The sequence below is a fragment of the Microcaecilia unicolor genome, chromosome 7 (assembly GCF_901765095.1).
Source record: "Microcaecilia unicolor chromosome 7, aMicUni1.1, whole genome shotgun sequence".
Lineage (NCBI taxonomy): Eukaryota > Metazoa > Chordata > Amphibia > Gymnophiona > Siphonopidae > Microcaecilia > Microcaecilia unicolor.
The window spans coordinates 109,967,217-109,989,311 of record NC_044037.1 but is presented as its reverse complement, the minus strand read 5'-3'; the positions used below and the strand labels follow the sequence as shown (position 1 = coordinate 109,989,311).

General features: G+C 46.5%; 1 protein-coding gene across 13 annotated transcripts in view; it reads right to left on the bottom strand.

Annotated features, from left to right (window-relative positions):
* Positions 1 to 22,095, bottom strand: part of HSD3B7 (hydroxy-delta-5-steroid dehydrogenase, 3 beta- and steroid delta-isomerase 7) — a 266,144-nt gene that overhangs the window by 59,876 nt on the left and 184,173 nt on the right. For all 13 annotated transcript variants that reach the window (XM_030210365.1, XM_030210366.1, XM_030210367.1 and 10 more), the window contains 2 exons: positions 19,299 to 19,454; positions 4,073 to 4,181 (listed from right to left, as the gene is read on the bottom strand). In XM_030210365.1, coding sequence (XP_030066225.1) covers positions 4,073 to 4,181; positions 19,299 to 19,454 — 265 coding nt within the window. The remainder of the gene's footprint in view (positions 1 to 4,072; positions 4,182 to 19,298; positions 19,455 to 22,095) is intronic.

Below are 22,095 nucleotides of genomic sequence, written 5' to 3'. Positions count from 1 at the left end.
AGGGGGAAAAACCCAAAACTATCTTCTATTTTCTCATTCACCAATATAATGTGGCCTCCTTGGAAAGAGTGTACACACATATGATCCATCGTGCATGTCAAACTGTTTGGGAAAGAATGTGCACTCTTAATATTGCCCTTGAAATGAAAATGGAAAAAAAAACAACTAACCAAAACTATCAATGCTGCAAATGGCAAGAGAAATGAAACAAAATATTTGGGCTGCCTGTTCCTACAAACTAACAGCCTATCTTGTCAGTGGCTACTGATCTGAGACAACTAATTCAGATAGAAAGTCTATGATCCTCATTTTGGATAGAAACATGATGGCAGATAAAGGCCAAATGGCCCATCCGTTATCTCTTCCTCTCTCTAAGAGATCCCATGTGCTTGTCCCGTGCTTTCTTCCATATACTGACTTTATGTGGTATAACCAAAGCAGTTTACATATTATATACAGGTACTTATTTTTGTACCTGGGGCAATGGAGGTAAAGTTGTCAACTTATGGAAAGAAAAACTCGACACCTGCTCTGCCCTATGCCACTCCCTTGTCCCAACTCCATGCCCTTCCCTTGTCCCGCCCCATGCCCCTCCCCTAGTCCCTTGTCACACCCACTGTTGTACCCTTCTCCACCACATTACTCTACAACCAACTATCGGCACTTTGGTTACTGTCTCAGAAGAAAAAACTGCCATGTGTATGTATGTTTATGATTATTTCACAAACTTGACATAAGAGAAAAAGAGCTCCAATATAACCAAACCCTGCAAAAAAAACCAAACACATTCTATACATATATACAAAACCTGACATAATGAAGCAGCACTAATGTCCAGTATTCAAATATCAACAACCCTACATATGAAAAGGTAGCACCCTAGAATACCAATAGTCCCTACTGGAAAATCAGACTGTTACCTCTTCCTACCTAGAAAATAAACACTAGCAGAATACCTCACAGAAAGTACATGCTAACAGAATATTGAACCTTGATCATATCCACAAAACACGATGCTAGGCAGAGAGGGAGCCTAGAGACAAGGGACACAGAGGTGCAATGCTGGACATAGGGGGGGGGGGGGGGGATAGGGACACTGAGAAGGCTGATGAGGAATGTTTGAAAAGGACAGGACAGAAAAGGGACACAAAGGGAAGATGGTGGTAGATACAGAGTAAGAGGATAAGTCAATGACAGGAGACCCTGCATGAAAAATGATGGTAAAAAAAAGAGAAGAAAACAGAAAAGAGACACTGGGACTAAAGCAAATGTCTGGGGAAAAAGAAAACCCCCGGAAATGGCTTGTGGGAAAAAGAAACCCCCAGAAATGGCTTGTGTGGTGGTAACCCAGCAGTAATTGGGCAGTGGTTACCACAGGAGCCCTTACCGCCACCTCAGTGGGTGGCGGTAAGGGCTCCCCGCCGCATGGCCATGCTGTAAAAGTTCTCTTACCGTGTGGCCATGTTTGTCTGGGGCTTTTTACCCGCTGCAGTAAAAAGGGCCTTGGTGCGTGGCCAAAACAGGCCCACCGCTAGCACAGGCATTTTTTTTGCCGCAGTTTGTAAAAGGACCCCTAGATCAGAAAGATAGAACACTCACCATATACAATTTAACAAGCCAAACACAAACCTTAAAATCTATTCTAGCACGACTGGCAGCCACCGTAATATACGCATCATACTGGGTCTTGCTAAAAATTATTTTCCACAGCTGTATTTTGCAATAACCGTAAACATGACAAAAGTGACTTTGAAATACCAAACAGAAAAAAAACTTACAGTAATCCAATGTGGCATGAATGAATGCTAGTGACTAATTTCTGTAAGTGAATAGATCTGGTGTAAAAACCTATAATTGAGCAAACACTGAAATCATCAAATGATTCACCTGTGAATGACCACGAGTGGAATCTAAACATATCCTAAACTGTGTACTGTTGACTGCAAAGAAAAAAAATTTTCCTTCTAAAGTCAGGTTGGAATTGGGAATTGGAAACTTCTTCCCTCCAACCCAAGTAAGAGGTTTTTTTTTTGTATTAAGCTTACCTGGTTTTCAGCTTGTTACTCTATCCACACGGCTCCATTTCCAAAAACTGGGTGCTCATAGTAAACAGTATGTGAATACTACTACTACTACTTAACATTTCTAGAGCGCTACTAGGGTTACGCAGCGCTGTACAAATTAACAATAATAGACAGTCCCTGCTCAGAAGAGCTTACAATCTAAAGGACGAAATGTCAAGTTGGGGTAGTTTAGATTTCCTGAGAGAGGTGTAGTGATTAGGTGCCGAAGGCGACATTGAAGAGGTGGGCTTTGAGCAATGATTTGAAGATGGGTAGGGAGGGGGCCCAGCGTATGGGCTCAGGAGTTTGTTCCAAGCATGGGGTGAAGCGAGGCAGAAAGGGCAAAGCCTAGAGTTGGCGGTGGTGGAGAAGGGTACTGAAAGGTACTGAATAAAGCACACCATGCTATTTCGCAGTCACACATTAATGTCTCATTTGCATATAATGCTCCTGTTCTAATCCCTGGTTCTGCTATGGAGATGTGTTTCTCTTTTAGAGAATGATACATAAGTATTGCCATACCGGGAAAGACCAAAGGTCCATCAAGCCCAGCATCCTGTTTCCAACAGTAGCCAATCCAGATCACAAATACCTGGCAAAATCCCAAAAAAGTACAAAACATTTTATACTGCTTATCCCAGAAATAGTGGATTTTCCCAGACTCCATTTAATAACGGTCTATGGACTTTTCCTTAGGAAGCCGTCCAATCCTTTTTTTAAACTCCACTAAGCTAACCGCCTTTATCACATTCTCTGGCAACGAATTCCACAGTTTAATTACACGTTGAGTGAAGGAAAAGGTTTCTCCGATTCGTTTAAATTTACTACATTGTAGCTTCATCACATGCCCCCTAGTCCTAGTATTTTTGGAAAGCGTAAACAGACGCTTCACATCTACCTGTTCAACTCCACTCATTATTTTATAGACCTCTATCATATCTCCCCTCAGCCGCCTTTTTCTCCAAGCTGAAGAGCCCTAGCTGCTTTAGCCTTTCCTCATAGGGAAGTCGACCCATCCCCTTTATCATTTTCGTCGCCCTTCTCTGCACCTTTTCTAATTCCACTATATCTTTTTTGAGATACGGCGACCAGAATTGAACACAATATTCGAGATGCGGTCGCACCATGGAGCGATACAAAGGCATTATAACATCCTCATTTTTGTTTTCCATTCCTTTCCTAATAATACCTAAGATTCTATTTGCTTTCTTAGCCACAGCAGCACAGCTGAGCAGAAGGTTTCAACGTATCAACAACGACATCTAGATCCATTCTTGGTCCATCACTCCTAATGTGGAACCTTGCATGACGTAGTTATAATTCGGTTTCCGCTTTCCCCATATGCATCACTTTGCACTTGCTCACATTAAACGTCACAGCCATTTAGACGCCCAGTCTCCCAGTCTCGTAAGGTCCTCTTGTAATTTTTCACAATCCTCCGCGATTTTAACGACTTTGAATAACTTTGTGTCATCAGCAAATTTAATTACCTCACTAGTTGCTCCCATCTCTAGGTCATTTATAAATATGTTAAAAAGCAGCAATCCCTGCACAGGACCACTGGGGAAACCCCACTAACTACCCTTCTCATTGAGAATACTGACCATTTAACCCTACTCTGTGTTTTCTATCTTTTACCAGTTTTAATCCACAATAGAGCACTACCTCCTATCCCATGACTCTCCATTTCCTGTGGAGTCTTTCATGAGGTACTTTATCAAACGCCTTCTGAGAATCCAGATACACAATATCAACCGGCTCACCATTATCCACATGTTGTTCACCCCTTCAAAAAATGTAGTAGATTGGTGGGGCAAGATTTCCCTTCACTAAATCCATGTTGCTTTGTCTCATTAATCCATGCTTTGAATATGCTCTGTAATTTTGTTCTTAATATATAGTCTCTACCATCTCTACCATAAAGAGTTATCCAAATAACCCAGCAGGTTAGCTGGTATCTCAGTGCCTGGATCTGGCTCTGGAATTTAGAGAACACAGAGGTCTCTTACCTGTAGAAGGAATCTCCTTTCATATTCGGTCCTACCACTTCCATGCTGCTTGTGTACACCAGGTACTGAGTGCCCTGCTCTATGCATGCCTGGATCACATTCTCTGTGCCTGCAGAAAGGTGTATAGGAGAAGAAAATCAGCTATGAGTACACGCAGGACTGGTGCATGGATACTGAGCATCCTGGGTAAACCTCCAACCCCCACCCCCCAAAATGATCTACCTAGTGGCAGCTTGACAGAAAGAAGGGAACTTGAATGCCAAAATAAGCAGTGGGCAGGTATTTTAAATTCTCTTCCATCCCACCCTGGAGACCTTACCCCAGTGCTTACCCTAGTGTCTGTATAGAAAAAGAAGTGGTCAGATTCTCCACTTAATTTTACAGTGTCCCATTGGCATCTATGGCCCTTTTGTTCAAATCTAAAATGCAGGCCAGTCCCCGCCACACCCACCTCCCTCTATCGACATACACACGTTAGCACTCTGGACCTGTCACCGACCACTGGTGTCAGTGTCTGGGCCTTTTACTTGGAGTGAGCTGGATTCTAGCCGACTGTATCCTCAGGTGAGGAGGACAGTCAGTCACAGCTAGCAAGTCAGCCTCATAATCTAAAGGTCGTGAGTTCAATCCTCATACGGGGCACCAAAAATGATTATAGGTCACTCCCTTCTTGCCTCTAAAAGGAAGCTGAACAGAAGAGACTAGAAAAAAGCAAGCCCTTCTGGTGAAGGAATCACTTTAGAGTTCAGTTTTACTCTTTTATAATAATGCTAACATTTATTAGAGTAAATAATGATTACAATAAAATTCTTTTATCCCAGTATTACAGACAATTGAATTACTATTTATATCAGTCCAAATTTCAGTATAAGGAAAATAAAATCTCTTTCTCTCTCTATGTTTTCCCTTTGGAAGCTGTCATACTCTGACCTAGTACAAAAGGTACACAAGTCTGAAAACTGAAGCTTTATTTTGTCCAATCACTTAATGCCTTATATTTCCTCTCTTACTTATCTGGTATTCTTCATCTCTGACCTCTAAGGTCACCTTCACATAATTCTGTTTCTTTGGTATTTTTTCTCAAATATTCATCATTTACTACTACTACTACTACTTATCATTTCTATAGCGCTACTAGACGTACGCAGCGCTGTACACTTGAACATGAAGAGACAGTCTCTGCTCGACAGAGCTTACAATCTAATTAGGACAAACAGGACAAATAAGAGATAAGGGAATATTAAAGTGAGGATGATAAAAGAAGAGTTCTAAACAAGTGAATAAGGGTTAGGAGTTAAAAGCAGCATCAAAAAGGTGGGCTTTTAGCTTAGATTTGAAGATGGCCAGAGATGGAGCTTGATGTACCGGCTCAGGAAATCTATTCCAGGTATATAGTGCAGCAAGATAAAAGGAACGGAGTCTGGAGTTAGTGTTGGTTTAGTGCTTAGGAATTCTTCTGTTAGTTTGGTGCCTAGGAGCGCCTCTGCTAGTTTAGTGCTGTGGAGCACTTATGTGGTTAGGAGCTTAGGAGCACTTCTGAGTTGCTGAGTTTCCCTGCTTTCCCCTGTGGGCTTCCCTGCCTTTCCTTCTTGTGCTTAGGAACACTGCCGTCTGATCCTGGCCCTGCATTCCTGGTTCTTGGACGGCCAAGCTTGCTCTATAGTCCCAGTCCCTGTGTTATCCGGTATCCGGTAAGTCCTGCCGGCCGCCTGAAACCAGGGGCTCAACTCCTGGGGGACGATGGCTAAGTGCAGGTGAAGCGGGTCCGAGGTGTTCCAGTCCGGTGTGTTCCGGTCCAGTGCGGACCAGTCCGGTGTACTCCAGTCCAGTGCGTACCAGTCCAGTGGGTTCCAGTCCAGTGCATTCCAGTTCCTGTGTTCCGGCTCGCTTGTCTGCATCTGCAGTCCTTGCCTGTGCCGGTGTGCTAGTCCATTGTTGGTTGGTGGGTTTTGCCTGCTCCTGTCACTCCTCGTCAGCAGCCAAGGGCTCACATTTGCTCCAGAGCCCGTCCCCGTGGGCTCTGAACCTGAGAACCAGACAGATTGCAAAGGCCATGAGCCCAGCAAGGTCACCCGCCCAGCTGGGGTCCAGCTCCATCGTTGTTCTGGATCCTTCCATGACTCTTCATAAGTAACGTGGTAAACTTTTGTCTCATCCTGTGTTAAAGAAGACCCCTGAAGTGGCAGCTGAGAGAAAACATGTCCAGCTGCTCGGGATCGTGGAAAACCAGTTTCGGACATTGACCCATTTATCACGCTCTCTGAATATCGCCGCAACCTTGTCTTGAATCCAGCTTTGTGGGATACCCCTGAAGCTGTCGCTGAAAGGAGACGTCTTGGGAATTCCACGCTCTGGGCTCAGCTGGAGTCCAGTCCAGTCCCAGTGGCGTGTCCAGCCAAGTTTCTGAGTCCAGTCCAGGCGGCGCGTCCAGTCAAGTCTCCAATTCCAGCTCAAGTGGCGCTTCAACTCAAGCCTCGGAGTCCAGTCTGAGTGACGCTTCTAACAGAGTCTCCAATCCCACCTCAAGTGGCGCTTCCACTCAAGCCTCGGAGTCCAGTCCAAGTGATACTCCTAACCGAGCCTCCAATTCGAGGCCGGGGGGCGCTTCGAACCGAGCCTCCAATCCCAGTTCAAGTGGCGCTCCCACTCAAGCTTCGGAGTCCCGTCCAAGAGACGCTTCTGATCGAGCCTCCGATTCCAGTCTGAGGGACGCTTCTCACCGAGCCTCCGATGCCAGTCCAAGTGGCACCTCCACACAAGCCTCGGAATCCAGTCCGAGGGATGCTGTCAACTGAGCCTCCTAACACCAGTTTGCATCCCAGTTCCAACCCAATTTTTGATCTGGATCTGCTTATGACGCTCCATGACTACCATGTTAAACTTTTGTCTGATCCAGCCCTGAAGGATACTCCTGAAGCTGCAGCGGAGAGGAAGCGTGTCTCTTGGCTGGGGTTCTTAGAAAACCCAGTTTCTGCTATTGATCCCTCTACTAAGCTGTTCTTTTACCACTTCCAACTCCTCTCGGATCCAGCCCTGCGGGATACTCCTGAGGCCCAAGCTGAAAGAAGGTGGCTTAGTAGTCCCGGACCAAGTGCCAGTCCCAGCCGGGATGCTGTGTCCACTCCAAGTTCCAGTGCCAGCCGAGCTGCTGAGTCTATGCTGAGTGTCGAGTCCAGCCGAGATGCTGAGTCTACATCGAGTGGCAGTTCCGGCCAAGATACTGAGTCCAGATCGAGTTGCAGTTCTGGCCAAGATGCTGAGTCTGGATCGAGTTGCAGGTCCGGCCAAGATGCTGAGTCCGGTTTGAGTTGCAGTCCCGGCGAAGATGCTGAGGCGGATCGAGTGGCAGTACCGGCCAAGATGCTGAGTCCGGTGTGAGTTGTAGTTCCGGCCAAGATGCTGAGTCCGGATCGAGTTGCAGCAGGTCCAGGCAAGATGCTGCTGAGTCTGGATCGAGTTGCAGGTCCGGCCAAGAATGCTGAGTCCGGTTTGAGTTGCAGTCCCGGCGAAGATGCTGAGGCCGGATCGAGTGGCAGTACCCGGCCAAGATGCTGAGTCCGGTGTGAGTTGTAGTTCCGGCCAAGATGCTGAGTCCGGATCGAGTTGCAGCAGGTCCAGGCAAGATGCTGCTGAATCCGAAACGAGTTGCAGTTCCGGCCAAGATGCTGAGTCCAGGTCAAGTTGCGGGTCCGGCCAAGATGCGAGAGTCCAGGTAAAGTTGTGATTCCGGCCAAGATTGCTGAGTCCGGTTTGAGTTGCAGTCCCAGCGAAGATGCTGAGGCCGGATCGAGTGGCAGTACCGGCCAAGATGCTGAGTCCGGTGTGAGTTGTAGGTTCCGGCCAAGATGCTGAGTCCGGATCGAGTTGCAGCAGGTCCAGGCAAGATGCTGCTGAGTCTGGATCGAGTTGCAGGTCCGGCCAAGATGCTGAGTCCGGTTTGAGTTGCAGTCCCGGCGAAGATGCTGAGGCCGGATCGAGTGGCAGTACCGGCCAAGATGCTGAGTCCGGTGTGAGTTGTAGTTCCGGCCAAGATGCTGAGTCCGGATCGAGTTGCAGCAGGTCCAGGCAAGATGCTGCTGAATCCGAATCGAGTTGCAGTTCCGGCCAAGATGCTGAGTCCGGATCAAGTTGCAGCTCCGGCCAAGATGCTGAGTCCGGGTCAAGTTTGCGGGTCCTGCCAAGATGCTGAGTCCGGATCAAGTTGCAGCTCCGGCCAAGATGCTGATTCCGGGTCAAGTTGCGGTTTCGGCCAAGATGCTGAGTCCAGGTCAAGTTGCGGTTCCGGCCAAGATGCTGAGTCTGGGTCAAGTTGCGGGTCCGGCCAGGATGCTGAGTCTGGGTCAAGTTGCGGTTCCAGCCAAGATGCTGAGTCCGGATCGAGTTGCAGCTCCGGCCAAGATGCTGAGTCCAGGTCAAGTTCCAGTTTCAGGCGAGCTGCTAAGTCTACTCCAAGTTCCTGCTTCAGCCAAGATGTTGAACCCCTTCTGAGTTCCAGCTCCAACCAAGAGGCGAGGTCCAGTCCGAAGTCCAATTTGAATCCTGGTCCAGCTTCAGATTCCAGGATGGGTGTTGGCTCGGGCCCAGTGGCGGCTGTTACATTGGAGTGCCAGGAGGTCAAGGAAGTTGTGGGTTCCTTCAGGAGAGGGTTCCTTTTGAATATGACTCCGCCTGTTGCATCCAAAACTCTGATCCTGCCTAGCAGCTGTCCTAACGAGCCTCGTGGTTACCAGAGTTACTCCTGTTTTCAAGTTCCGGATTTACTTGTTACTTCCGGTCCCGTAGTCCAGGTTTATGTTTTGAAACCCATTGGTAAATTTCAACACAGTTACCCATGGAGACCAGAATCACCCGTGGAGATCGGGGGGGGGGGGGGGCTTGAGGAGGAGGTGCTGTCACGTTCGTGACTTTTTTCCCTTGGGTTGTGCTTCTCTCGCCCTCTGGTGGCCAGAACCGGTGGCTGCCACAGACTTTCCAGACTCTTTTCATTCCAGTCCAGATATTTTAGCCTTCCAGTCTTGTGTGGAAGTTGGCAGCTAGCCTCACCCGTAGCTGCCTTGTGATTGTTGCAGCTGAGCTCAGCTGTGATGAGCTTATTAGCCACCTGGGAACTTGCTGCCTTTGCAACGTTTTGCTTTAGGTCCAGGTTAGTGTTGGTGCAGTGTGCACTTTTGACTTATGTGTTTAACTTCCCTGCTTTCCCTTTTGGTGCTGTTAGAAGCACTTCTGTTTTGCTGTTAGAAGCACTTCTGTTTTGCTGTTAGAAGTACTTCTGGTTTTGGTGCTGTTAGAAGCACTTCTGTTAGTGGAGTGCTTAGGAGCACTCCTGATTAGTTTAGTGCCTAGGAGCACTTCTGTTAGTGGAGTGCTCAGGAGCACCTTTGTTAGTGACGTGGAGCACTGCTGTAGCTTGGTGCTTAGGAGCACCTTTGTTAGTTTATGTGTTTAGCTTCCCTGCTTTCTCCTTGTGGCTCCCCTGCTTCCCCTTGGTTAGTTTAGTGCTGTGGAGCACTGCTGTAGCTTGGTGCTTAGGAGCACCCCTGTTAGTTTAGTGCTTAGGAGCACTTCTGTTGGTTTAGTGCTTAGGAGCACTTCTGTTGGTTTAGTGCTTAGGAGCACTTCTGTTGGTTTAGTGCTTAGGAATTCTTCTGTTTGCTGCCTAGGAGCACCTCTGCTAGTTTAGTGCTGTGGAGCACTTCTGTGGTTAGGAGCTTAGGAGCACTTCTGAGTTGATGAGTTTCCCTGTGGGCTTCCCTGCCTTTGTTTCTTGTGCTTAGGAGCACTGCTGTCTGATCCTGGCCCTGCATTCCTGGTTCTTGGATTGCCAAGCTTGCTCTATAGTCCCAGTCCCTGTGTTATCCGGTATCCGGTAAGTCCTGCCGACCGCCTAAACCCAGGGGCTCAACTCCTGGGGGACGATGGCTAAGTGCAGGTGAAGCGGGTCCAGAGTGTTCCAGTCCGGTGTGTTCCTGTCCAGTGCGGACCAGTCCGGTGTACTCCAGTCCAGTGTGTTCCAGTCCAGTGCATTCCAGGCCAATGCGTACCAGTCAATGGGTTCCAGTCCGTGTGTTCCGGCTTGCTTGTCTACGTCCGGCAGTCCTTGCCTGTGCTAGCCCAGTGTGGTTGGTGGGTTTTGCCCTGCTGCTGTCGCTCCTCGTCAGCAGCCCAAGGGTTCACGTTTGCCCTCCAGAGCCTGTCCCCGCGGCTCTGAACCTGAGAACCCTGACAGTTAGCAGTGGAGGAGAAGGTGTGCAGATAAGAGAGATTTACCCGTGAACAGAGTTCCCGGGAGGAGTGTAGGGAGAGATCATTTGCCCTTTGTAACCTCTGTCCCTTGAATACCTATCACTCATTGTGGTCCTTCACTGAAAATGTCCCTGTGTTATGCTGAAAGCCTGTTTGACACAAACAAACAGACACTTGTTAAAGTTTATAACCCAATTACCAGGGTTAAACAAGCTTGTCTATAGTCTGTGAGAAAACCAAGACACAAGCAAGCTAAATGCCCTACTAAATAACAAAAGGAATGTTACACAAAGCTGACTGATCTGAAAAACCAAACAGCTCTATATATCTCTCAGTCCCTTTTCTCATCAGGAGCAGGGACATTTAATAGCACTTCCGTTTCCTTCATTACATGGGGCCAGTTTCATTATGTGATATGACCTGCAAAATATCATAAAAACATAAGCTTTGCAATACTGGGATAGATTAATTCCAGCAGTGGCCATTCCAGGTCACAAGTACCTGGCAAGATCCCAGAACACTAAAACAGATTTTATGCTGCTTATCCAAGAAATAAGCAGTGGATTTTCCAAAGTCCATCTTAATAATGGCTTATGGACTTTTCTTTTAGGAAATTATCCAAACCTTTTCTGAACCCTGCCAAGCTAACTGCTTTCACCACATTCTCTGGCAATGAATTCCAGAGTTTAATTACACGTTGAGTGAAAACATATTTTCTCCAGTTTGTTTTAAATTTACTACTTAGTAGTTTCATTGCATGCTCCCTAGTTCTAGTATTTTTGGAAACGGTAAACAAGGGATTTACCTGTACTCGTTCCATTCCACTCAGTATTTTATAGACCTCTATCGTATCTCCCCGCACCCGTCTCTTCTCCAAGCTGAAGAGCCACTTTAGCTTTTCCTTATAGGGAAGTCGTCCCATCCCCTTTATTATTTTTGTCGCCCTTCTCTGTACCTTTTCCAATTCCGCTATATCTTTTTTGAGATGTGGTTACCAGAATTGCACACAATATTTGAGGTGCAGTTGCACCATGGAGCGATACAAAGGCATTATAACATTCTCATTTTTGTTTTCCATTCCTTTCCTAATAATTCTTAACATTCTATTTGCTTTCTTAGCTGCCACTGCACACCTAGATCCCTTTCCCGGGTGGCGACTTCTAATGTGGAACTTTGAATGACGTAGCTATAGTTTAGGTTCCTCTTTCCCACATGCATCACTTTCCACTTGTTCACATTAAACGTCATCTGTCGTTTGGAAGCCCAATCTCCCAGTCTTGTAAGGTCCTCTTGCAATGTTTCACAATCCTCTTGTGATTTAACAACTTTGAATAACATTGTGTCATCAGCAAATTTAATTACCTCACTAGTTACTCCCATCTCTAGATAATTTAAAACTATGTTAAAAAGCAGCAGTCCCAGCACAGACCCCTGGGAAACCCCACTAAACACTCTTCTCAATTGAGAATACTGACCATTTAACTCTACACTCTGTTTTCTATCTTTTAACCAGTTTTTAAACCCTAATAGGACATTATCTTGCATCCCATGACTTTCTAATTTCTTCAGGAGTCTTTCATGAGGTACTTTGTCAAATTCCTTTTGAAAATCCAGATATTCAATATTAACCGGCTCACCTTTATCCACATGTTTATTCAACCCTTCAAAGAAAACTAAGCTCAGGCCATAGAGGAAACTATGCTAGTAAATGCCCTTCCTCCTACCAGCCATAGGGACCGAACCACTAGGGGAAGCATACTAGGCAACTGCCTAGTTTGCCTAATGGAAGTGCCACCATTGAGTACCACGTCCTTCCCTCTCTTCACTGATGTCAAGTCCTTTCAATGTACATCAGAGAGGAAATAATCAGTGACTATTTTGCAATCCATTCTCCCTCTTAACCACAACAGTAATGTGATGTTCAAACCTGCAAACTGTGCAGGATCAGAGCAGAGGTGTAGCCAGCCCTTCTATTTTGGGGGTGCCCAAGGGTGGACTGAGGGGGGGTCAACACATTCTTCCCTCCTCCTCTCTCCCCTCCCTCCCCGAAAGGACACGCTAAATATACTTTTGCTGGCAGGGATGCTGAGGCCCCGCCAGCTAAAGAAATACAGTTCCCAAGCTGCTCCCCTCCTCCTTGCGCTGCTTGTTTAGTGTAGAAGTCAGCGGCATGCCTCCAGCCGCCAACCCCGGGACTTCTCATGCATGCTCAAAATGCACGAGAAGTCCAGGGTTGACATCTGGAGGCACACTGCTGACTTATGCACTGAAGAAGCAACATGAGGAGGAGGGGAGCAGCTTGGCAACTGTAGGCTGGCAAGGCTTCAGTATCCTCGCCAGCTATTTAAAGGAGTGCTACAGTTCTGGAGGGAGCCCAAGCTCAAAGTGGGCCCCCCCTCATCCGTGGCTACACCACTGGATCAGACACAGAGAGTCAGAGAAAAGGTGTAGACACCACCGTTAGCCCTGAAGGAGAAAAGTGGGAGAAATACTTCCCCCACCCCCAACCCTTCACAACTAATACATTTAGGGGTCCTTTTACTAAGGCTTGCTATCAGATTTAGTGCATGCTAACAATTAGCATGCGCCAAATGATAAAATACCCATTATATTCCTATCGGTGTCTTATCATTTATAACTTTTTATTTAAAGGGGAAACACCATCTATACTCGGAGCACTAAGTTTATACAAACACTCCACACTGTGCTCCTTTAAATTCTTTCAAAATTCTATTTTATTTGTTATTCCCTTCCCTTCATTAACACAAAAAACAGTTAAATTACAAATTCTCTCTTTCACTCCTAGCTCTCTCCAACTCACATTGAACCATTGAGTCAGGCTGCAAGCAATCAGGCTGTAAACAACTGATGAATTGAACAAGAACTGACGGCCCCAAGTGGAAGTTTACACGATATTGAGAGTGAACTTTTGGCATGGAAAAAGGACTTGGGACTAATATTCTTGGAGTAGGGCTGTAAGCAGTGCACTGTACCCCCGGAGTAATAAGAATTTGTTTAGATAAAAGATACTCCTGCATTATATTTATACTGGGGATGTGAAAGGAGGTATTGCAACAGTGTAAGGTCAGAGTATGGGGCAGGACTGAATGGCGATGTGAAAGGGTTGGATGAGTGAGTTCCTAGGAGTGAAAGAGAAAATTTGTAATTTAACTGTTTGTTGTGTTAATGAAGGGAAGGGAATAACAAATAAAATAGAATTTTGAAAGAATTTAAAGGAGCACGGTGTGAAGTGTTTATCATTTATAAGCCTTAATAAAAGGACCCCTTATTCACGATCATCCTGGTTGGCATAATACATGTAGTCAGGGGCCCTCAAGGTAGAAAACAGTGATGATTATCAAGTGCTACTCTGTCTTTTTAACTCAAGCTCCATAACGAGAAGGTATTAGAATTATGATCAGGAAAAGGGAGACAGGAGAGTTATTCAGATGTGTAATGTGGTTAACACCCTTTCCATACCACATGGGGAAATAAATAAAGAAAATGTAGTCAGTCTCAAGAAACATGTTTTCATTTTCTCCAATGTGGGATGGCTTTTAAGATTATATAATATTTGGTATGTATATCAATGTACTCTACAAATTTGTACTAATAAACTTCTATTGCATTACATATCAACTTTCAATAAAAAGAAAATGTTTTAAAAAGTTGTCTTGGCTTTCTGAGGTTGGAGGCTCGATGAGAATATGAAAGAAGGGTGGAATAGCTCACATTAATTTAGTTTTAGCATGGGGTGTGTCACAAACTGAGTAATAAGGCCATGCCACATACATGAATTCCAGTTTAGCTCCTAATGTGTACTCTGATTATAGGAATGATACAATCTAAGGAGGGATGAGTCACTGCATATTGAATTCTGGGAATGTAAAATGTAACCACTGCCCCTCTCAACCACAATTAATTTTATCTGTTGTACACAAAAAGTAGCACTTATGAGTTTATCTTGTTGGGCAGACTGGATGGACCGTGCAGGTCTTTTTCTGCCGTCATCTACTATGTTACTATGTATTATGAAGAAATTCACTCAAGGTAGTATAGCTTGATAGAGGCAACTTTTTGTGTCATAACAGTATAACTATAATAAAATGACCAAAAGTAAGCATCACACACAATCCCCTGGATTCTATAAACTTGTGCACCCAAATTTGTATGTGGCAGTCAAATTTGCATGTGCAAGTTACAGAATAAGAAAAGTTGTGCATTCAACTTAATTTAGGGCCCCTTTTACTAAGCCATGGCAAAAGGGAACCTGCGCTGGCATCGGTGCGTGTTTTTGATGCCCGCCGAGGCCCCCTTTTACCACAGCAGGTAAAAGGTATGTGTTCCTTTTCTGCAAGAAATGGCCATGTGGCAAGTAAAGCACTTGCAATATTGCCATTTCAGGGGTGAGTGGAGAGGGAGTCCTTACCACCACCTATTGAGGTGGCGGTAAGGGCTCCCTCAGTAACCCAGCAGTAACCAGGCAGCGTGCGGCACTGCCTCATTACCACTGGGTACACACCGGTGCTACAAAAATAAATATATTTTTGTTGTGCCAGATATGATGGCATGATGGCATGCTGGGGGTGGGAAGTACTGCCGGACTGCTGCAGTAGCCTGGTGGTACTTCCTTTTTAGCGAGCAGTAAGCCCGCATTGGGCTTACCACCGCTTTGTAAAAGGGACCATTAATTATTGGCTATTAATTGGAATTAACAGCCAATTATCCCTGGATTCTATATATGACTAAAGTTGCACAAGCAATTTGGCAGTGCGCCAAATTACACACGCAACTTTATTGTTTAACTAGTAAAAAAGGCCTGTTTCTGACACAAATGAAACAGGCGCTAGCAAGGTTTTCCTCGGAGTGTGTATGTTAGAGAGTGTGTGTGAGATGGAGTGTGTGCATCATAGAGAGAATGAGACAGAGACAGAGACAGAGACAGCATGTGTGTGTGTTTGTGTGAGAGAGAGTGTGTGAGAGACAGAGTGTGTGTGTGAGACTGTGTGTGTGACAGAGAGATAGAGTGTGATAGACAGGGAGTGTGTCAGAGAAAGTGTATGTGACAGACAGTGAGTGAGTGAGTGAGCCCCCATCCCCCCTCTCGCAGGGCCCCCCTCCCCACCCCACCTCTCTGGTCTCACGACCCCCTCCCCACCTCCCTCTCCCCTGCCCCACCTCCAGCCATCCATGTCCAGCGACCCTCCTCTCCCCCTGCCCCCCTGCAGCTACCCATGTCCAGCGACCCTCCCCTCCCTTCCGGCGCATCAAACCCCCTTGCCACCCGCAGCTGCCAGTGGTAACAGTGTCTGGCCGCTACTGCTTCCCCTATTGAGCAGCAGCGGCCGCTACAAAAAGAAAAGAAGCGATAAATGTTTTTAAACCCAGCCCAAATCATTCGCAAATGCCCGAGTCTTACAACGCAGTCTCTGCAGCTGTTCCTCCTCTCGCCTGTCACATCACTGCGCTCCTCCGGGATCTTACTCCAGGGGCAGTGACGTGGAGGCGAGAGGAGGAGCGGCTGCAGAGACTGTGTTGTAAGACTTGGGCATTTGTGAATGATTTGGGCTGGGTTTAAAAACATTTATCGCTTCTTTTCTTTTTGTAGCAGCCGCTGCTGCTCAACAGGAGAAGCAGCAGCGGCCGGACAGCGTTACTACTGGCATCTGCGGGTGGCGATGGGTTTTAATGCGCTAGGGGGGAGGGGGTGTTGATGTGCTTCGGGTGGGGGAGGGAGGTGTTTGATGTGCTTGGGGGGGGGAGGGGGTGTATGATGTGCCGGGGGGGATTGGGTGATGCGCCGAGGGGGGGGTTCTGTGGTGCCGCGCTTGTAGTTTTTTTGATGCGCCGCTCCCTGCCACTTGCTCCGAAGTGGCAGGGAGTGGCGCACAGACAGCTGATTCCCAGGCAGGGGGAGGAGTAGGGAAACAGCCTGTTTCCCTACTCCTCCCCCTGCCTGGGAATCAGCTGTTAGTGATGTCATCCTGGCTACGGAGCCTAGCTCTGCTACTCCAGGAGCCATGGACACAGCAGTCCCACATTAGAATGTTGGTGGTGAGAATTATTATATAGGATAAGCCAATCAATGGCAATAATTGGCCATTAACAAGCAATTATTGGCACTAATTAGAATTTACACGTGCAACTTTCTAAGCGTATTCTGAAAAGTGTAGCGCATAAATTCTAATGCGTGGATCTCATAAGGTGGCATGGCCATGGGAGGGGCACGGGTGGGTCATGAGAGTTCCTGGAAATTACACACGCTATTATAGAATATGCCTGATGCTTTGTACCAGGTTTTAGTTGGCGTAAATGGTCGCATCTAAATTTTAGTCATGGGACGAGGTGCTACACGTATTCTATAAATTTGACCTAACTTAAGGTGAGGTTTATAGAATAGTGCTAAGCGTATTTTTTTTTCGGCGTCATAGATAGAATCTGTTCCTTATTGGCTTAAATTGGTGTTAATTGGCATTAGTTAGCATTTGCGTGCACAACTGCCCTTAGTTACTATTCTAGAAGTTGCATATGCCAAGTCCATCGCACGCAACTTCTAGGGCTATATGGGCGTGGGAGGGACATGGCTAAGTCAGGGGTGTGCCTAGCAGTTTGGCGTGCAGGTTATAGAATACAAGGAGTTATCCACCAGATTCTATGTATCTAGAGTCCTGCGCTGAAATCTAAGTGTATTCCATAACATACAGTGACAGTTCCGTGTTATAGAATTCACACTTAGCCTGCATCATCCTGGTGCCTAAATTTTGGCGCTCTTTCTTGAATCTAGCCCAATAAGAACAAACAGGAAAATAGGAAAAATATAATACATTGTCTATACACATTACAACAGCACAGCAGAACATTTGAATAGCACTAATATGATTCTCACAATGTCAGCACAATACATTGAAACATCTTTAAAAGATAACAATTGGGACACATAAACAGAGAAGATGGGGTAGGACAGAAACTTGCCTGCTCTCTGTCACTGAGATCAGAGTGAAGGAAAGCAGGAGCCAAGCTGGTCCTTCTAAAGTTATCATCTGGCGCCATTTTGGAAGGACAGGGTGATGATTTATTACGTCACTAGTAAAAAAGGCCCGTTTCTGACACAAATGAAACGGGCGCTAGCAAGGTTTTCCTCGGAGTGTGTATGTTTGGGAGAGTGTATGTGAGAGTGACTGTTTCAGAGTCAGAGTGAAAGTGTGAGTGTGTGTGTGTGAGAGAGAGAGTGAGTCTGGGTGTGAGTGTGTTTGTGAGAGAGTGTGTGTGTGAGAATGAGAGTGTGTGCAAGTGTGTATGTGAGACACAGTGTGAGAGAGAGTGTGTGTGTGTGGGCGAGAGAGAGAGTGTGTGTGAGACACAGATTCTCTGTGAGAGTGAGTGTATGAGACCAAGCGAGTGTGTGAGTGACTGTGTGGCACATAGAGAGTGAATGTGATACAGTGTGAGACAGTGTGTGAGAGTGAGAGTCAGAAAGACATTGTATATGAGAGAGAGTGTGTGAGCTCTGCCCTCCCAATCCATGCCCATCTGTCCCCTGCCCCCTCCATTCATCCTTTTCCAGCAATTCCCCTCTCTCCCTGAGCCCTGCCCTCCCAATCCATGCCCATCCATGCTCCTCTGTCACCTGCCCCCTCCATTCATCCCTATCCAGCAATTCCCCTCTCTCCCTGAGCCCTGCCCTGCAATCCATATCCATCCATGCCCATCTGTCCCCTCCATTCATCCCTATCCAGCAATTCCCCTCTCCCTGAGCCCTGCCCTCCCAATCCATGCCCATCCATGCTCCTCTGTCACCTGCCCCCTCCATTCATCCCTATCCAGCAATTCCCCTCTCTCCCTGAGCCCTGCCCTGCAATCCATATCCATCCATGCCCATCTGTCCCCTCCATTCATCCCTATCCAGCAATTCCCCTCTCCCTGAGCCCTGCCCTCCCAATCCATGCCCATCCATGCTCCTCTGTCACCTGCCCCCTCCATTCATCCCTATCCAGCAATTCCCCTCTCTCCCTGAGTCCTGCCCTCCCAATCCATGCCCATCCATGCTCCTCTGTCCCCTGCCCCCTCCATTCATCCATTTCCAGCAATTCCCCTCTCTCCCTGAGCCCTGCCCTCCCAATCCATGCCCATCCATGCTCCTCTGTCCCCTGCCGCCTCCATTCATCCTTTTCCAGCAAGTCCCCTCTCTCCCTTCCATGACCCCCCCTCGCATCCATGCTCCTCTCTCTCCCATGTCCCAGCCTGGCCCGCCCTCTTCTCCCCCCCCTTCGCATCCATGCCCCCCCCCTTCGCATCCATGCTGTCGTTTCTCCCCTGCCCTCCCGCTCCCATTGTTCAAATTTACTGCCCACCCTCTTCTCTCCCCCCAACATCCTTTTTTTTTTTTTCTTCTTTTTACATTTACCTCCGTGGCGGTTCCGGCAGCGCAGCGTCAGGGAAGGAGGCGGTGCTCCAGACATCTAGCCTTCCCTTCGCTGTGTTCCGCCTTCTTCTGACGTCATCCTTGATGTCAGAAGAAGGCGGAACACAGCGAAGGGAAGGCTAGAGATGTCGGGAGCGCCGCCTCCTTCCCTGACGCTGTGCTGCCGGAATTGTTTGGGTTTTTTTCCGCCCTCGACGTCATGACGTTTGACGCGAGGGCGGGGCAGAGACGGCTGGCTGGCTTCACACCATGAATCCACGAACCCTACAGCCAGGGAGTGTTTGAGTGGCTTCATAACGTTGTCTTCAGAACGTTCACGGTGCGTTTTATTATATTAGATAGATACGTACAGCAGGATAAAACTAGGACTGTATTAATATGTCCTCTAAAAATGGAGCCATAAGTAACCCTAACTTTTTCCATATGCAGCTCTGATCTTGAAATCTAGAGGTAGGGTGTGGCCATGAGTTGTCACATTGCCCTTTTCAGATATTAGAAGAAGAGATGACCAGTAGGAACTACATTAACTTCACAAGCACAGTTCTGACCTCATGCTCTTACCATGGATGTTGACCTCTAAGATCTTGTCAGGACGCACTTTACCCCAGACATCCACAAGACTGGCAGTGTGGATCACCACATCCACGTCCTTCATGGCATCCTGCACATCCCCTGCATGAACAACGCTCCCCTGGATCAGCGTCACCTTCACTTTCTCTGAAAGACCAAAACATTTTCAAAATTTAAAATATATAATTCAAATAGAGGGGTGAACAAGAAATTGAACCCTTCCTCCCTCTTTGTTTGAAGTGACAAACTTCTTCCCCAAACAGTGCTTCTGAAGCAAGGCTCTCAGTGGTCTCGAACACTATCATTGGATTATTTGTAAAAGTGCCACTGTTTACGGCACAACTGCCCTCAAGAGACTTTTAACAGTATAATAGATCTAAAAATTATAGCTTATTCTGAAGACAAAGTCGACCACAAGTCGATCAAGTAAGAGTGAAGAGTCTTTCTGTAAAAGTGATTTGAGACTTCTGTACCTGCATAACTTCATCAGTTATGGCAGGCATGGGCTAGAACTCCGTGATCAAATTATTTTAAATTAGGAAGCATATTAAGAGTTGGATGTTCTAAAATGTCTTTTGAGATCAGAACTCTACATGCATGTGAAGATGTAGAATGGGATAGATCCTAGGCCCAATAATAGCTGGACATCAAGCTCCATCTTTGGTCGCCTTCAAATCTAGGCTAAAAGCCCACCTTTTTGATGCTACTTTTAACTCCTAACCCTTACTCACTTGTTTAGTACCCATATTTTATCATTCCCACCTTAGTAATTCCCTTATCTCTTATTTGTCCTGTTTGTCTGTCCTAATTAGATTGTAAGCTCTGTCAAGCAGGGACTGTCTCTTCACATTCAAGTGTACAGCGCTGTGTACATAGTCTAGTAGCGCTATACAAATGTTAAGTAGTAATAGTAGTAGTAGTGGACAGATGAGCAATTTGGATCCTTCCTAGAGTCATTTTATATGGTTGGGAAGTCCTGGAGACTGATATAATGGCTACTGTTTGTTTTGTCTTTACTGTTTGCATTGGTGAGGTCCCTAGTGCCACTTTGCTAAAGTACTGTTTGGGCTATTCAACTAGTGCAGAGTACTGCAGTTAGATTGATAGCCAGCATTCCAAAAAACCATCACATTTCTCCTTGTCTTAAAAACTTATATTGGTTATCTATTTAAGTTTGCAGTACATTTAAAATGTTACTTCTGATCCATAAGGCTCTGCAAAATGATACACCATTTTATTTGTCAACAGTTCGGAAGATTTACAGTATGAGCCAGAGGGACTATTACATTTAACCATCCCAGCACTGCCAAAAGTACATTTTGCAGAGACAAAGGCTTTTTATATGGTGGCTCACAGGAATGGAACAAACCACCGATTGATAGCAGGTTGTTAACAGCGTCAGAACAAATTAAGAAATGTTTGAAAGTTTTGTTTGTTTTTTTCCCCAAGAATTTGGTGCTATTTAGTGAGCATGACATAAATCAGTTATTTGATGGAAAGGTTTACATGGAGCAGAGCATGGATATTTCTGAATTGTTTGTTTCTAGTTATTATGTATATGGGAATTGTAATCTGCTTAGGAAATTAGGTGAAAATAAATAAATGATATGCCATTGCTTTTATTGTCATATTTTAATGTGCTTATTAATTGTGAGTATTGTAAACCACCTAAAACATTTTTGCAGAGTTGTGATATACAATTATATTTCATCCTGAAAATTGTAACCTAAAGAGCTGCATTACCATTGGTGGTCTGTGCTTCACAGACATCAATTGGGCAGCAGAACATATTTTGGTTACTAGGGGCCCAAATGCACTACCCCCTTCCCCGAGCTCACTAGTTGCTAATGGTCTGGAGGTCAGGCCAAGGCCCCAGTGGCTTATCCATTCTACTGCCTAATAAGGTCATTTCTCAAGAATTTTGTTTCATTTACTTTTAGATTTACATCATACCTTTTTTCAGTAATTTTGAAGGCATGCTACATTAAGTTATTGTAGGTATTTCCCTGTTCCTAGAGCAATATTCTTCAATGCAAGGCTGAGGGCCAATGATGGCCCCTGGAAAGATCTGGGGCAGCATGGGCGTAGATTGGGGGGGCGAGGGGGGCATTGCCCCCCCAAACGAGTCGCACCGGAGAACTGGCGGGGCTTAATTGTGTCTTCCCCGCCGGCGCTGCCTCGGTCTCTGACTCCCTGCAGCATTTTTGTCCGTCGCCGTCAGCGCTGCCATTCATTCTCACAGGCAGCCTCGTTCCCGCTCCCCTTTGCCGCGTCCTCCGGCTCTCTCTGATGCACTTCCTGTTTAACAGGAAGTGCATCAGAGAGAGCTGGTCGGAGGAGTGGAAGCGGCAAAGGGGAGCGGGAACGAGGCTGCCTGTGAGAATGAATGGCAGCGCTTACGGCGACGGACAAAAATGCTGCAGGGAGTCAGGGACTAAGGCAGCGCTGGCGAGGAAGAGCGAGGCAGCATGCTGGCTGGTGGCAGGGAGAGACAGTCACAGGAGCACTGTTGAGGTGATGGGGTAATGCTAGGTAGAGGTGAGCGAGAGAGGTGGGGAATGTTGGTGGTGGGAGATGCATGGGGGAGAGAGAGGGAGAAATAATACTGGATGTGGAGGAGGAGGGAGGGACAGCAAGAGAAAAGGGGAAATGTTGGAACATGGAAGTGGGAGGGAGGGAGACAGAGAGAGATGCTGTATGGGGATGGGAGAGGTGCTAAAAGGGGAAGGAAGAGAACGAAAGAGATAGATGTTGGGCCCAGGGTGCAAGGAAGGGAGATACTGAGAGT